This window comes from Ambystoma mexicanum, chromosome 2q (genome assembly GCF_040938575.1).
Source record: "Ambystoma mexicanum isolate Mex_15411 chromosome 2q, UKY_AmexF1_1, whole genome shotgun sequence".
NCBI lineage: Eukaryota > Metazoa > Chordata > Amphibia > Caudata > Ambystomatidae > Ambystoma > Ambystoma mexicanum.
Window position 1 is genome coordinate 995,936,033 of NC_090924.1, and position 17,686 is coordinate 995,953,718.

A 17,686-nucleotide genomic window follows, 5' to 3' on the forward strand; every position below is an offset into this window, starting at 1 on the left:
TTCACTGGCTCCCGGTTGCTGCAAGGATCAAGTTCAAATCCCTCTGCATCATCCAGAAGGCTGTCTGGGGCTGGGGACACGCAATCTGCAAACTGCTCTTACTAAATACTCTCCCTCTAGATCTCTATGTTCCTCTGGTACCAACTCATTGTTTGTCAAGCGTTTCACTAAACAGAGGACCGGAGGCCGTTCTCTTTCCTCAGCTGGCTCCCTCTTATGGAACAGCCTCCCCCTTCCTCTTCATATTGAGCCAGACCTCCTCAAATTCCATAAGCTCCTCAAGACTTTCCTTTTCACCTCCTCCTTCCTTTCTTCCCTCCTCTGCTGATCTCACAGTCACTGTGATTGGCCCTTATGTGTCCTGCGGGGCCCTGGCCTCCCACACACAAAGGCCTTTCAGCCTCTGCTGACACACAGCGCTTGCCTTTGGCGCTTACTGGCCTTTGCCACCGTAGGCCTGCAATTACTCATTTTCTTTTTATTTACAGTTGAATGTTCTCTAGGACTTCCTACGCTGGGCACTTACACCTGCTGCTCATGAGCACAGGCACTCCAGCACTTATTCCCTCTCCCGCTCTCCACTCCCTGCACTTTGTTGAATAAGTGCCTAACAAATGCACAATAAATAAAATAAATAATTCTGCTCGCCTGTTGCTGGGATTTTTATCTATTTGTTTATGGTGTTTTAAGTCTTCCTGTCCTCTATAGACTTGGTCGAGCTACTGTCCTTCAATATGGCCTCCTAATTAATGAGCATCTGGTCTACGATGAGTTGTTTTTCTTGGACTTCATCTAAGGGAAATGTTTTGCCCTTGGGCATTATCTTCTGTTCTCCTCAGTGCTGGCGCAAAATTCCCCTTTTTACTGTAACCCTTGCAGGAGTTGAGCAGCTGGTGTCTGTGTTGCTCGTCCCAATGATTTGAGCTAATTCAGCAGGTCTGCTCTGCTTGCGGGCTCCGCATCTCCACTACTGCCATCCATTCATTTGACTGTAGCATCACCGTCCATTTTGTTTTATTCTTGTTGCTGCTTTTACATTTAAGCAGGCTTGTATGTGTAGTAATCATGCATCCTGCATTCTTGCATTCCAGTGTATAAAGTTTATATGTTTTCTAACCTGTTGGGCACAAGAATGTCCTTCATGTCTAAGTGCAGTTTGACCTATTGTTCGCATATCTTCATGGTGAATGTATATCTGCTTCGTGTCTAATGCGTCTACATGTGTCAGCTTCAACAGGGACATCATTTGCTTCAACAACCCTGTCATACCAGGTTCAGTTCTTCTTCATTCTGCGGATCCACCTCCTCTCTGATTACTTGAGTCTAAGGCCTGCACGGTTGTCTGAGCAAATACCTCCTTCTACTTCCATGATAGGGCAAAGTCAAGGGAAAAGGCTCCATGAATGATGCTCTTCCATCATTCCGTCGATAGGGAGGCGGGTGAGGGGCCGACGCCACAGATGCTGCATTCATCTGTCTCTCAACAGACTGCATGCAATCACTCCTACTGAAATTACAGAAGAAGCATTGTGACTGTATGCACTCACTCCTACTGAAAACACAGATGTAGCTGTGTGGCTGCATGCACTCACTCCTACTGAAAACACAGATGTAGCTGTGTGGCTGCATGCACTCACTCCTACTGAAATCACAGAAGTAGCTGTGTGACTGTATGCACTCACTCCTACTGAAAACACAGATGTAGCTGTGTGACTGCATGCACTCACTCCTACTGAAAACACAGATGTAGCTGTGTGACTGCATGCACTCACTCCTACTGAAAACACAGAAGTAGCTGTGTGACTGCATGCACTCACTCCTACTGAAATCACAGAAGTAGCTGTGTGACTGCATGCACTCACTCCTACTGAAAACACAGATGTAGCTGTGTGACTGCATGCACTCACTCCTACTGAAAACACAGATGTAGCTGTGTGACTGCATGCACTCACTCCTACTGAAAACACAGATGTAGCTGTGTGACTGCATGCACTCACTCCTACTGAAAACACAGATGTAGCTGTGTGACTGCATGCACTCACTCCTACTGAAAACACAGAAGTAGCTGTCTCCTACTGAAATCACAGAAGTAGCTGTGTGGCTGTTTTGTATTTATTTGTAAGTATAGAGCGCTTTCACCAAAGCCTTTTGACAGTATAACATTTCGTACACAATTACAATGAAGGGTATGGAAAAGACTTAACAGCAGTGATTAGGCTGAAGCAAAGGGGTCTTTGGCGGAGTCCTGAACATATTGCAAGAGGAAGAAGAGCAAATGTGTAGAGGAAGGGCGTTCCAGTGTTTTGGTGCCAGGAGCGTGAATAAGCGAAAGCAAGAAGATGCACAGGGTGCTTGGGGACAGGAAGAAGAAAGAGGACTGTGAATGGAGGGAGCGTGCAGGGGTATATAAGGAAACCAGAGAAAAGTGAAAGGGAGGAGTAAGACCATGCAAAGACTTGTAGACGAAACCCAGAAAGTGAAAGAGAAGATAGACATCAAAACAGAGCAGAGAAGCTAAGATGAGAGAAGGAGTAATAGCCAAAATAGATAGTATGTATTAGTAGTATGTATGCACTCACTCCTACTGAAATCACAAAAAGGCAGATTACTTGTAGGTGGTTTCATTTGGAAATGAGCGCAGTCTGGGGCAAGACCCCTAAATTTGTAGGATGACAATCTTATTACCACTCTTCATTGGCATGCTCCCACCGCTGACTGGTTTCAAATGAAGCAGGTTTTTATTCCTTTAACCCCAATTATCCTTTCATCCCCATATTTGGTAATATCCCTTGTCCCGATGTCTAACATGAAACGCTCCCAAAAAAAGCAATTGCATCAGGTTGTCAAAGCTGGGTGTATCCAACATCTGAGCGCAGCAGAAAGAGGTATCACTGGGGAGTAAAATACAGAAGTTAAAGTGTGCTCTAAAAGGGGGGCTCATCGCTATGTCCCCATGGAAAATAAAATGAAAAAATGGCAGTGTTCCTCATAGGAGTGTAAAGACAGACATCATGAACCCGCCACTCAGGGCCAGCACAAGGATTTCAGAAGGCCCTGGTCAGCCAGTGGTGTTTGGGGCCCCCTTCATTTACATAAATAGTGACTTCAGTGATATTACAGAAAATGATCTTAGCGAGTGAGTCTTCAATACGCAATGGTATTACCGGAAGTTACATTAAAAACGCGTTGCCAAGAGTAAAGCCGGAGATAAATAAACTGACGTCCAGTATATGAATTGCCACTGTTAATATTTGCCTATGTGGAAATATCGCTAGTGAGGCTTTTTTGAAGTAGCAGACATTGTGAGCTGAACACCTTAAATAGACTTTTAATTTTGGCAGATAAGGATAGTGAGATGAAAAGATTTTGCAGGGAGCACACACTTTAGTTAAGTGGAGAAGCCGGGATTTGAGACTAGTCTGCAATTCAGGAACTTGAAAACACCTCTTTCCATATGTAATTGGTAGAAATCTTGTTTGTAAAAGGTTTTTTTGAAAGTTAAACTATTGTTTCAAAAAAACATCTGACTGGAGGGATTTGGAAAAATATGGTGATTGTGTTTTTCTACCTGAAATTGACTGCTGTTTTCCATGGAGTTTCCCTTTTGTTTTTATTTTTATTGTGTATATATTTGGCCATATTGTCCAAACTAGCAATACACGTTTATTTCAGTAGCTACAGAGAAGGATTATTTGGCTGTCAAAAGAAAAATTCCAAGCAAGTTCCAAGAATGTCATGTCAGGGCAGGAATTCGGCGTGGGGCGGTCGGGCCAGTTGCGTATACTGCAGGATTGCTTTGTAGGGCGATAGAGCCCATGCACCTGGGAGGTCATGAGACAGGAAAGCAAGCATTTTTCAGCTCTTCAAATGTCAACAAAATGAACACAGCTCGAGTCCTAAAAAAAAGTGGGAGGACTCAATAATATATGCATAGGCACTGAGTACATGGGGCAGAGGGCGTGGTTGCACCCGTTCTCCTTGCCATGCTTATCTAAATTGCTGTTTGTGGCAGGGTTTCTGTCTCTTCCCTGCTAGGTTCAGCTTAGTATGCATCTTGCAAAATTAGCAAGTGCTGCTCAATGTAGTGTGGGAAGGGCGCCTCATTAATGGTCTACCTGATCCTTCAAGGGGCTAGGCAGGTCAAATCTGTTTTGAGGATGTGGAGATCCTACAGCAGAATGTTGCAAAGACAACTCAGCAGGTTAAGTGACTGTTGCTGAGATGTTATATGTTTAGACCTTCGTGTGACTTATTTTCCTGTTCCTGCTGCAAAATGTGCTGTAAAATGTGTTGTTTTGACCAGAGGATGGGTGCAGCTTCTCACATCAACAAGTGTGGGAATCTCTGCCCCATAACGAAAATCAAAATCTGACACCCATTAATATATGCATTGTAAGTGAACATATCTTAAAGTGAAATATACACATTTAATTCCATTGACCTTTCCCCTCAGAAGAAAGTGCACAAGACAAATTAGCACTTGCCTTGCAAAAAAATCAATCAACCTGGAAAAATAATCAGAGAGAGGAGAATTTTCAAAAGATATGCTGGTAAAGTATAAAAGGTGTGAAGGTCATTAATGGCCCCGTTTTTAACCTGTGGAAAGTATGTGTCATTATTTCATACTGCTGTCAGATGCTTATTGATTTGTTCCTGGAATTGACTAATCCTTCTGGCCAGATACACTTTTTTTCAAGTGCAGATTATTGTGTAGTTAATGTACATTCCGTGGAAGTTGATTAATTATGTTATTATTTGATGCACTATGTAAAAGGTAGACTAGTAGAAACCCTGTGGTTGAGGTCTAAGGCAAGTGTCTCTTCCCTGTTTCGATTTGGGAAAGTGGACTCGCTATAGTAGTTTCCAAAGCCTTTTCGATCTTGTGTATTAGGATATACTGTGTTTTATTCTGGTAGGCCTTGATCCAGTTGCAGAGTATGCAAATATTGGAATAATATTGCTGACATGTCTTTCCCTTACATGGTTTACTGAGTAGTAAACAGTGATTTTTGGGGGATTTATTTTCATTTTTTGGCATGCGTAGTTATTCTCTCGGCATATTACACAGTTCCACAAGGGATTCTGATAGGAGTATCCCATAATACCTTTTATCCTTCAATCATCTGATTGTTTTTGTGCTTTATATTAAATGGCCACATCTCAATGGTTCCCATCAGGGATATTGCTGCTGTATACTCAATTATAACCCCCAGAATGTTCATAGTGTGCTCTGACTGGAGAATTATCAGGCTTTATGAACTGGTATCGCCTGCAGATTGCATGGCTAGTAACTCTGCTAGCGCTCACTTCCCCCGCCTATGATGCCATTACTCGCGGATCTCCAATCCTCTCTCCGCCTCAGCACCGCTTCCCTCCGGGTATGCTGAGCAGCCCTCCAATGCATGCACTGCTCACCTTCTCAGCCTGGGATATCTGGTGCATGACTGCTTGCCCCGACTCTTGCTCCAGACGGCTGGCAGCCTCCATTTTCTCTGGTCGCTCCATTCCCGTCAGCCTGGGCGATGGGTATGTGCCAATATTTCACATAAGAGTGATCCTAAATTACCTCAATGTAGCACAATTTCCAGCACCCTTGCTTTCAGTTTTGCACAGGAACCTGTGGTTGGATGACAAGGAAATTGACCAATTGCAATAGTAACTGTAGCTTAAGTTAAGCCCTCTGTGCAGTGGAGGTGTGCGTTATTTAAAATGAGATGGCAATACCCCATAAATAAACAGTAGATATGAGAAGCAATGCCACTTGATACCTTAATCGACACTTCATAAACTTCCTTTGCCTCTTTGCTGTTGTACAAATATGAAATGTTCGGATTACATTGCTAGTCTGTGTCCTCACACATTTAGCTTTTTCCTGCATTTCATCCTTTCTCATGATGAGAGCTACTTATTGAGTTTTTAAATAATGAATACCTGACTGATAGGGGAAGCGAGGTACACAAAGATAGGGGGGTGCTGCAATAGCGCAGTTAGTTACTTAATCTTTGTTTCAGAATAGAATTCCATAAAAATAGTAATTCAAGAAAAACATCTATAAAATAATAAAAACAATTAACACCGCAGCAGCGTGCCATTCATATTTAGCAGTTCAAAACAAAATTTTATACACATTCCAATTCCCATATCTATCATTTTTTCGAGATAGTATACGTAGAAGTGCAGACAAAATATTTGCTATAAGGCCACCTCCTAAAACAAGATTTTGTTTAAACACATTAAAGTGGCCACAATTATTTTTTCACAAATCTATTTAATGCATGGAATTAATTGTTAATACTGACCATTGATCAAACATGACATTAAAAGAACCTTTAAGACCATGGCTCAAGCAGATTTTTGTTTTCCATCAACTTTTTCTTTTCTCGAAGTCTCCAAGCATTTCTGATAAATAGTGACAAAGACCAGGCTATGGCGGGGAATACTGCATCCAGCAAAAAGTAGAGGGCTGGGTGGTACTGCCTAAAGCCCCTCCCCTTGAGTAACAGAGCCAAGTGCTTCTTCGTAAAATGGTCATACTCAGGACAAAAGAGGAGGAAGTGTACCATATCCTCGAGTTCGGCCTGACACATTCGACATTTAGCCGCTCGGCTTCGGCTTGACCTCTTGCTTAAGAACTCACCCAGTGATAGGCGCTCAAACCAGGCTCTTCTGATGGGTGCCCTTTGAAATTTGTAGTTGGACCAAGTAATATAGTCTGTAATGGTGTTACCTGATATCAGGCGCCTATTAGTAGGTTTCGTCATCTCTTGAGTTTCTCTACCCTCAGAAGACCATTCCTATTTTTGAACAATGTGGCATACATTAATATTTATTTGATTGGATTATCAAACAGGTTGATGGCATCAATATTTCCCAACATCTTCCTTATGTTAGTTAGCAACCCAATGTTGATCATATCCTTCTTTCCCCAACAAGTCTTTTAACAAGGTCTAGATTAGGTTAGCACAGCCATCGGGTTAGACCATAAACAAAGCCACAAAATGGTGGGCCATTGAATCCTCAAGGAAACTCAAACCTAGCTCTCTATGCACAGCAAAATTTGGTGCAGAAATTAGGAGGCCTAAGAGCTTTTTTTGAAAAACATTTTCCTCTCTTTGCATCACTTTGTTATGCACAAAAACCCATATTGCTGCACCGTATTTATCTGCCCCCAAGGTGTGAGCATTGTAGACCATTTTCATAATGTTTAAAGGTTTCTGCTTATGCTTATGTTGTTTCATGAATCTAGCAATCCCCACAATTGATTGTTTCATGAGTGAGCCCTGTATTATAGAGTGGGCGTCTCCAGTACATTTCTCGTTGAAGCGAATGCCAAGGTAATCAAACTGGGTCACGCTAAAGACTGCAATCGCTTTACACCATATCATAGGGAATTTATGGTTTAGTTTTTTCCCACAACACATCATTACTGACAACTTGTAAATCCAGGTATCTCATACAAGAAGCACATTTGTTGACCAAGACCTGTAAGGCTCTCGGTGTTCGAGCAATTGGAACCGTGTCATTGGGGTAAATCAGGGCTGGAATTTACATCCCTCCAACCTTTGGGACATCTTCATTACGCTCGTCCTGCTTTTCGAATAAGTTGTTGGTATACAGGGAAAACAACAGGGGTGCCAGAACTCATCCCTGCCTGACCCCCGAGCCAATCGCAAACCAAGGGGTACAATGGACCCTGCTACCTGATTTGATACATGCCTCATTATTCCTATGTATATTCTTTAAAATATCCTAAATAGTGGGCAAGCAGTTACAGGACCTGAGAATGTGCCATCATTTACTGTGATTGACTTTATCAAAGGCCGTGCTCAGGTCCATAAAAGCAAGATAAATGGGTTCTTATTTAATGAACAAGGAGTGTGCAATTATCAGATACAGGTTTAAACCCTGGTCCATGGTACCCATCTTAGGCCTAAACCCTAGTTGAATGGACAACACGACAGCCTGTTCAGTTACCAAATCCTACATTTTGTTCAGGAGACATTTCCCAAATAATTTGAAAGTAGTGTTTAGTAGGGAGATTGCCCAATATGATTGAGGACCTTTTCTACATCCCTTTTCACATTAGCTTTAAAGACCTGGGCTTGAAGATGTATCAAGTGTTATGGGCCCTTAAACTGATTAAATTATGTTTTTGGGTCCCATAACAATTAGTACAGCCCTCGGTACAGATCTATTAAGCTTATTTAGAACATTGACATGTTGGCAGGTCTACTGACAGTGTGGCACAGGGCAGTAATGGCTGGTACAAGTCTTCTCTACCATCATCCCAATGTTTCTGCTTTGTCTCTGGCTGTTTTATACGTAATATTTTACCCTCATGGGATGAAATGTTGCAGTATCATTATAGCTATTCTGTTGCGTGATATGCTAGCCATTAATGCCTTCCATAATATTATAGGCCCTCATATGCTGCTGAGGCCTTTAACTTGTGGGAAGTTTGAGAAACCTGAGGGTATCCTCACACCTATACCCATTGGATCCTCTTCTCAGGTGGGCAGGAAAAGGCCATCGCTTTTGCACCTTGAACCTGGTGGTGGAGAAGCGAGGGAGGATCACCTGGGTGGATGGCCCTTGGGGATTGGTGGGAGGATATCCCCAGGCGAGACATGGTATCCCCCTTTTCCTTATGAGCACCAACCTCACCATCCCCCGGCCTTTATGGGGTATTGTGAACCATCTCCCCTTATTTGTCCTCATTCAACCCACTATAGTACTGGGACAAGAATGAGGCAACTAGGAGTAGTAAACACTAGTAAGTCATTTCACCACTCTAGTACTGAGACGAGGAAGAGACCTGCAGAGGGTTGTAAAGGTCAGGTATGTCCCAAGTGCTCCAATATTTACAACTAGGCAATTACAATTATGGACTCACACCTGCAACCTGTCAAGTGGTTGCAGGTGTATAAAAAGGGGCGAGACCAACAGAAGAGAGAGCAGCAGCAGGAGAGAGCCGAGGCTTATTGTTGCGGGCATGGAGGGAGAATCCTGCACACCAGGAGGCAGCCGAGGTGGGTACTGCAGGAGAGCCAGGATCCGGCAGACGGTCCTGAGAAGCTGTGCAGCCAAGGGCCGGGCAGGCGGCGAGAAGGCCACAGTTGTGGGAGCCTCACTGGTCAGAAGTCCACAGCCGGAGCTGCAGACACAGAAGACATGTTAGCTGGGAGAAAGCAGAGCTACCACCAGGATACGAAGAGAATGTGAAGCGTGATTGGGGCTTGTGGTCAGGTGAAAGCATGTTGGCAGAGCAGAAGCTGAAAGGACAGCTGCCCGGAGGAGACACCGGGGACCAGTGATTGAAGAGGGAAGAGCACTCGAACCGGGGAGCTCCTGGGGTCTTTGGGGAAACCAAAATAGAAGGCGAATGAATGAAAATGTATGCACATGATGAAATGAACCCAAGGCAACGGGTTGAGAGGAAAAATAGGGACATTATAAAATGCAAGCATCAGATTGGAAAATCACAATTATTGTGGCTAAATCAAGACTTTTCACAAGGTTTTGACCTGAGGATCAGTTTGTTTGAAATTAAACTACCGTCTAATGCAAACAAAGCACAAGCTGTATGAAATGCAATGAAAAGCAAGTATGGAAGATTGCGAGAAAGTATGAAAGCAAGGTGGTGAAGGAACAAAAACACCACAAAGTGAACTATATGCAAAAACAGGTTATAGCAAAGCCGAGAGACTGACAAGGGAAAAACACATTGTGACAAAGACAAGAGGCTGACCTGTAATGCGTGGACCATGCGGTCCGACAGCTGCGCCGAGAATGAGGAAACCCCAATTGTGAAAGCGAAAGAGATTGCTGAAGTGAAACAGGAGAAAGCAAAGTGATTGAACTGTTAAGAAACCATAAAGAGTATAAAATTGGTCTGGAGCTGTTTTCTTTGCAAAATGAAATATTGAGAATAAGTATAAGATGGCAAGCTGAACTCGGGGAAGACTTTTGTGGAACTATTTTGAACTTGAAGGAAGGGGAGCTGAGAAGTAAACCAAGAGCTGGAAGAAGCTCAGAACCTTATTTGGAACATTATTTATTTTATTGCTGACATCCCTAAACATTGTTTAGCTTTAGTTGTGAGGTGTAAGGGAGACATGGTATCACAAGTATGACACTGATATAAAAGGTACAATCTGTAAAACATTTATTCAATTTTTGGGGTTTAAAAAGCTCTTACTTTGCGCTATAGCTAGGATGGGAGTCGTCTCGACCATCAAATAATAAAGAAAATGCAGTCCTAGTCAGTCTCTGTCAAATCAAATATGGCATATACTAACAACACCTAATACCTGCCCTATCTCTGATACAAAAAGTATGTAAAGGGGAATATGTATACAAAGGAAAATCGGTGTTAGAATATAAAGGATCAATGTAGCTGAGTCGGCTCTCCCCCCCCACGTTGGACAGCACAGATTAAGGCAGTCCCTGTAGACAGGATGACACACTCTGGCTCAGGTTCTCAAAACAAAGGCAGTTCAAAACGTGGATCGGTGCCCACCTGGCCTTCCACGTTAAAGTCTCTCTTTCCAGCTTTCAAAACACAGTTCAACAAAAAGTTCACGTAGGTCTCCCTTAGTTGGGCTCAGACCTTTCAAAGTAAAACATTCACGTAGGTCTCCCTCAGTCAGGCTCAGACCTTTCAAACACAACAATTGCATGGATTCCCTTCCCCAAGCTTAATTCACATCCTTTAGGGGTTCCCTTCCCCTAACTTGTTACACTTCCGGTGTCCCTCAGTCGGGCTCAGACCTTTTCCTGATGTCGAAGACTTTCAAATGTGCGTGGCTTTTACTATAGAGCTCTGTCGGACCACTTTGACTTTTCCTTCAGCTCACACTCTTGTGTTATTTGTCCCAGTTTCTCTTGGCCTGGGTAGTTTGAGGTCATGAGCACAACATTTCAATGTTCACCTTTTTACTCCCCATGCCCTTTTTCCCAGGGTTAATTTTGATCACTTCGCTTTTTATAGTTCATTCACTTTATCACTTCATAACAAAAATATTACACCTTTCACAGAGAGTTTGGAATGGGCTACTTCCTTTCACCTGACCACTCCGCTACTCAGCATCGCTGGTTTCGCAGCTATCAGTTCATCACAGGTCTGCCTTTCTTTGTGTCTCATCTACACATGTGCAGCCTTCAATTGAGCGATATACTGTTGCAACTTCAATCTTTCCTTAACGCACACTGGTCTTTCATGTTGCTTGCCAAGTCACCAGCTATGTGCATTTCTTTCTTGTCTCTGCAATTTTTAGTTCACGAGTCAAGGTTAATACCACAGGCTTGGCTTCGCCTCCCCAACTCTGCCGTTCAACCAGGAGGGTCGCTGGCGTCCTTTAAACACAATGCAGACTTCTTGTCTGGGATTTGGCCTTCTCTGCGTGTCTTTCCTGGCCTTTTGGAGGCAATGACCTCCTGCAGGGAATTCCTGGGGTTCTCTACCCTTTGCTGTCGTACTTCGATCTGTCGCTCTGCTCCAGTAGGTTCACCTTCGCCCCAGAAGTTTTGCTCTTGCTCGTGTTCCACCTTGCTCAGAGTGTGTCTCTATGTTCCGCCTTTCATCCATGTAAGGAGAGCTAATTGATATCAGATGTATGCACTTAAAGTCAAGTGCATGACTTTGCTTAACCCGATTAGCAGGACGTATTCAATGAGATATGTAAGGGTTAGCCTCTTTACTCTGTCACCCTCTTCCTTGGCCCATTGTTTGTGTGAATAATGGGGAGGGAAGTTGGGACGTTGGAGGATCCTAGAAAATATGATGGGTCATTCATTGGTACAGGAAAGGGGGGAATATCGTGTATCACCATTGGTCGCCTCAGCCCCACTCCCTTAAGACCCCTCACCCAGGTGATCCTCCCGCACTGGTCCACCCCCAGGAACTGGATCCAAAAGTGATGGCCGTTTCCTGGCCACCTGGATGACAAGTCCCCGAGGACTAATGGGTGAGACACCCTTTGGTTTCTCACAGATGGCAAGTATAGGTTTTGGACACAGACAGACATTTAAGTTGAACTTTCAGTCACAGACTTTCCTAAGTTACTTTAGGTAGGGAAATCCCACCTTAGTATTGGGCAAATTAGGCCTTCATCCATCCTGAAATTTGAGTTAATAAAACATTTCTATTTGAACTTTGAATCTGTTGTCTGTGTCTTGCTTCATGATGGCTTCACAGTAGGCACTAATGGTCGGTATATCCCTCAGCAATGGACTACAAAGTGATTCTATAAAGTAAAATTGCAACAAATGTTGTAAAATTACAAAGATGTTTTTTACAGGATTTTGTTCACAGTGACGTAAAAAAAAAACATCCAGAAGGTTCATAGTCAGTTAAATTTGAAATTAATTAGTGTCAAAATAAAGTTGCATTAAATGCTGTTACATTATAATTGTATATAGTTGTCTTATATTTACTATCATGTGATATGTTCAACAAACTATTTCACATATTACATAAAATTATAAAATACATACATGAAATAGCAAATCATATTCAATGATACTTCACAAACTTTAACATCATTATTAAAAAAACGTAATTTGCTCTCGTTCTTTATACATCATTAAAGATCCTCAAGGTTAATCCATGCTATCTTCCATACGATACATAACGCAATCATCAATATTATATTACATGAGTTGAGGCAATATTTCCAGAACGCCCCTTCACTGAGCACCATCGGCTTATGGACGAACTCACACAGCATGTTTAAGTGTGCGAATTTCAACTTTTGAAACGTTAAAATATGCTGTGCACTCTCCAGCCTCATGGGTTCTAGACATATTTGACACTTAGGTAATTGACGGCGCATGCCCATTCTGGTCCCCAGTGTGGTTAACGTTGGTAGTTGGTCTGACCTCAGCAGCAGGTAAAATCTGTGTACAGATACTACTGGACATTTCAATAAATACTGCTGAGCTCAGAGGAAGAGGTACCATAGGGAACTATGTTCTGGGTATCTATTAAAAGATTCCACATGTGTGAAGGTATAGACCCAGTCTCATGTCGTACGTTTCTTCGCAAATTCCTCCTTTAATTTATAAAAATCCGATGACCAGTCAGAGGTCCAGTGGACCCTTTCAAATAGATCTATAGAAAGTCTTGCCATTCATATAAGTCATTACTCTTCATCTTTTTCCTGGAGGCCTTACCCATCACATTCAGCAAGGCAAACTTTTGGTCTTTCCAAGCCTTAATGAGTAATATTCCTATTTTCTTTAGGACTAGGGAAGAGAGAGATGGTAGGCCAAACTCAACCCGTACCCCTGACCTCACCAAGCCCAGTAATGATCTCCAAAACAGGCCCTCAATTACTTTTAGCCAACTTAGATTCATCATATTGAGTGCTTCTAATACATATAATATGGCTTTGTAAAAGCTCTGCTTATATAGCAAAAAAATGCCTGCTTAACTGCATCCTCCTGTATTATTTGTAAAAAAAAATGTATAAGTTCGGTCTGTACCGTGGCTTTCTGACTCCTCTCTATCTTTAACTACATGTGTTTGTGGACACAAACTCCAGACCCAGGTATCTATACAAGGCCACATTTTCAATACTACCCTCTCCAAGTATTAGGGGCATACTCCTACACCTGCTGCCATAGCACATTATCTTGTTAATAACCAAGTTATTTGCGGCTGCACATTTATAAAGTTTGCTGACTGCCCTATGCAAACCGACAAAAGTGTGATCAAAAAGTACGCCATCGAACATGCACTCACTCTAATTTCGGGTGACAACAGTTAACTCTTTCCAGATGGTTCGGGATGTCTGCCATATGCAAGCTAACCAGTAAAGGGGCCAGCACACACCCCTGCTTCACCTCCCAATTGAGGGTGAGCATTATAGCTCACAAATAGCTTTCATAGAAAAAGTGGACTGCATCATTCTTAGTTGATAGTCAGAAGAGAAGAGTTGGGTTACAGGGTGAATTGCCAGAATGAAGCATGAGTCCCTGTGATAAATCTACTGTAGAAAAAGCACGCAGTAAATGTGCAATCTGGCTCTGTCAATACAAGGCTGATCGGCTATGTGAAGGGTTAAGTCTGACAACCGTGCTGAAAGGAATGATTGACAGTATCATTGACCAATCAGAATTAGTCTACCAAGTCAGGGTGCATTATTCTGACAACAACTGTTTTCTTTTTTCTGTATTGAATGTTGCTAGGAAACGGAGGCTGAAGAGCTACTGAACGGCGGTTATGAGTGGGCTTACTAGGTCGTTGGAAGGAGAAGATTGAGGAAGTTATAAAAGAAAATAAAGAAACAAGTTGCGCCGTTGCGCTTTCTGAAATCCTCCAAAGTGAACGTTTTATCGCCGTATCAGAAGAAGTTGGAGCGATCGTTTCATCGCCTTGGGAATAAAAGTTATACGTTGTCAGTTACATAAAGGTGAGAGCCGTGCTCCGAACGGCAACGCTGACAGAGAGGGTGTGCAGCTTGTCAGCTGTAAGGGAGGAGGAGTCGTCCGTGTCGATCGGCGAACAGCTGAGCTGAATCCTCCGTCAGTCAACGCCGTCTAGAGGAAGAAGGGGCGGAGTCCAGGCAGCGCTGCAAAGCTGTAATAACAGCTGATTGGGTAAAGCACGAAAGACGTCGCACTCGCCCGAAAGCTGTCAAGGACAAGAAAGAAGAAACAGTTTAAGGTACATGGGTCTTCGAGGGCCATTTTAAGGATAGACACGAAGTGAGGAAAAGGGGACATTGATTACTACGAATACAGGAGGCGGACTAACGCCAAAAGTGAAAGAGCCTGATATACAGAGACTAGGGCCTCATCACGACTTGGGCGGTAACGGTAACGCTATTAGCGGGGGCGGTATTAGCCCTACCGCCGAACTCCCCGGCGCTAATAGCGCCAGATCACGAGTTGGGGTCAATGGGGAATCTTCGCACTAATACCGCCGGCGGATTTCCCGCCGGCGGTAATGGCGCGAACTTTCGGCGGATTTCCCCCCAGCTCAGAGCTGGGGTGAATTCCGCCGAAGCCCTGATTCGGCGGACCCTTAAATCCGGCGGTAATAGCGCTACCGCCGGATTTAAGGGTTACCGCCGAAGTCGTGATGAGGCGAACTTTCCAACTAGTAATTTAAGAGGCTATATAACTGAGAACTGGGGAGGGGAAACTATCATAAAGTACAGAAATACACTGAGAATGTGGAATACAAAGACTGTTTAAAGGTTGAAAGTACATATTAAGAGAAGAAGAGAGACGAGGAGACTGAAACCTTGGGAAATACAGTGAAGGTTGTGTAGACAGTTCTAGACAAGAAGACAGGAAGAGACTATATAAACTATATAAGGGAGAGGAAACACTTGAAATATAGTCAGATGAAAGTAAAGGAGAGAATAAGTGGACACTGAGGTAGATCACAAAGACTTACCTGAACCTTGTCAAAGACCTTTGCGTGATCAGGAGCCTGACGAAGTCCGGCACTAGAACCGTATCATTTTTTCCTAAGAGAAAAGAACCAAAAGTTACAATAAATAAAAGTTGTTTCTGTAACAAAATAACCCCTACTATCTGTCTCAGTGTTTTTATTCACTACCCTCCGAGGGAAACCTTTACAGTCCCATTTGAGTTCTCATAGTTTGATGATGCGCATTGTGTCTCTCCAATATGATTTTAGATCTAACACCGGTGATAATTGAATTAATAATCCTGTACATTTGCTCCACACCTCTCTCCCAGGATGGATCCGTTGTCTTGCACTGAACCAATGCAAACTCATGTAGCCATATGTCAGAGTCCTAAAAGAACTCAGAGTGCTTCTGACATCACAATGGGATGGTCCAATGAGAACACCTTTAAAAATGAACCCAACATAGGTTGTTGTTTGAAACAGCAATACAAAGGAAACAAAGAAATATTAACCCACGTGATACAAATGCATCATTTTTACACTTCCTGGCAATCAAAGATCTATTAGCAGGTTGCAATGAACCTGCTGGTGATCACTGCCTGAACCACACCAACTGACTTTAAGCCTGCCTCAAGCTGAGATTTCCAGACCTGCTTTTTTCCAGGAAATCTCTGTGCTGAAAGGTTCCATGTGCCATGTTTTGAATTCCTTTAACGTTAGTCAAACTCAAGGATTGTGTCTGGTTTTGCCTCACCAACAAAACAACAAGCGCATCGTGAGTGCTTGCATGGAGGTAGGGGATGAAAAGACAGCAGTCATTACTAATCGCCATCCTGCACACATGCACATGACAGCAGCACCCCCAGATTTACCACATATGTGCAATTAAATTCCTGGTAATTTGTTAGTTGTGCATATGTCATGGCTCCCAACTATGTCAATGGATCAGGCAGCTGGGAATTGGACCACGCGGCACGATGGCCTCTTCCATAAGGCAGAACGAGCCCTTGACAGGGTGTGTAGGTGCACCAAAAACAGTTAATATACATGTTCTTGAACTTTGAAATGTGCTTGGTAGTCATTGTTCATCTCCAAAGAATGCTGTAAAGCAATAGGTGTACAGTGTACTGCGTAGGTTCTAGCCACACTACATTTTATTCCCCATCTACAATTAATCATTTTTAACAAGCATCATTACACATGAGTATACAAATCTTAATTTAATATTTTTTATATGTATATATTTTTTTTAATAATCACCTTTCGAGATGTGAGAAATCTGTAGAATGATACATGATGTCTTTTTTTAACCTTTGCAGCTCCTGCTGAAGTGTCTTTTTCATTTGATGTTGGAAATGGACCAGTAGAGGTGATTGTATGGTCGCCCACCCCTCTCAATGATGACCAATGGCATTTTGTCAAAGCTGAGAGAAATATCAAGGAGGCTAGTCTGCAAGTTGACCAACTTCCCCATGAAGTACGTAAAGCACCAACCCAAGGCCATACACGGCTGGAACTTTATAGCCAGCTGTATGTTGGTGAGTATCAATTTTCCCACTGAGAGGTTTTTCTGCGTGGCAAATCAACATTTATCAGCATAATTTTACTGCATTGCTCCCATAGGCTCTAGTCTCATGGCCATTTACCCTCCTTAGTCATTCCATGTCTTTTTCTTTGGGTGTTCCCTCCTTGCTATTTTGGGTACACACAATCCTGTTTTGCATGGGTATCCATTGACACACTAATCTCAGTTCAGACACTTGTGCTTTCTTTTGGTTTTGTACAATTCTTTTGTTTCTTACATAAGGGTGGCGTTCTTGACCCCTTAGTTTATTTTTTTATTTTTTTGGATGTATGGGTGCATTTTTAATCCAGTGGCCCACTAAAAATGTGAAGAAAAACTGTTGATGCTCTGGGACTCAGTTATAGAAAGTACATCCTACCACCCATCTGCTTTTTTCACAATGTTTTATGTGACTGATTGCAGTGAAATTGGCTTCTTGGCAATGGTGATCACGTTGAAATGTATATATCGGAGGCTGAATTACTGAGCCTTTATGCTGTTTACCTGGGCAGACATTGGGCCTCATTACAAGTTTGCTGGTCTGATAACTACGGTACCAGTAAGCTTGCTGGTACCGTGGTTACCGTGGTTCCCAGACTGGCAAACTACGAGTTGTGCTCGCGGGTGCCTTTCTGCCCGCCAGGTCTGACCTGGCGGGCAGAGCGGCACCCGTGAGCACAGCATGTCGGATGCACCGGCACCATTCTGAATGGTGCCGGTGCATCCGACCTCCCCAT

At 43.0% G+C, this 17,686-nt stretch overlaps 1 protein-coding gene across 3 annotated transcripts in view; it reads left to right on the plus strand.

The window, feature by feature from the left end:
- Positions 1–17,686, plus strand: part of CNTNAP2 (contactin associated protein 2) — a 3,301,953-nt gene that overhangs the window by 2,621,324 nt on the left and 662,943 nt on the right. For all 3 annotated transcript variants that reach the window (XM_069648309.1, XM_069648308.1, XM_069648310.1), the window contains exon 17: positions 16,705–16,923. In XM_069648309.1, the coding sequence (XP_069504410.1) occupies positions 16,705–16,923 (219 nt within the window). The remainder of the gene's footprint in view (positions 1–16,704; positions 16,924–17,686) is intronic.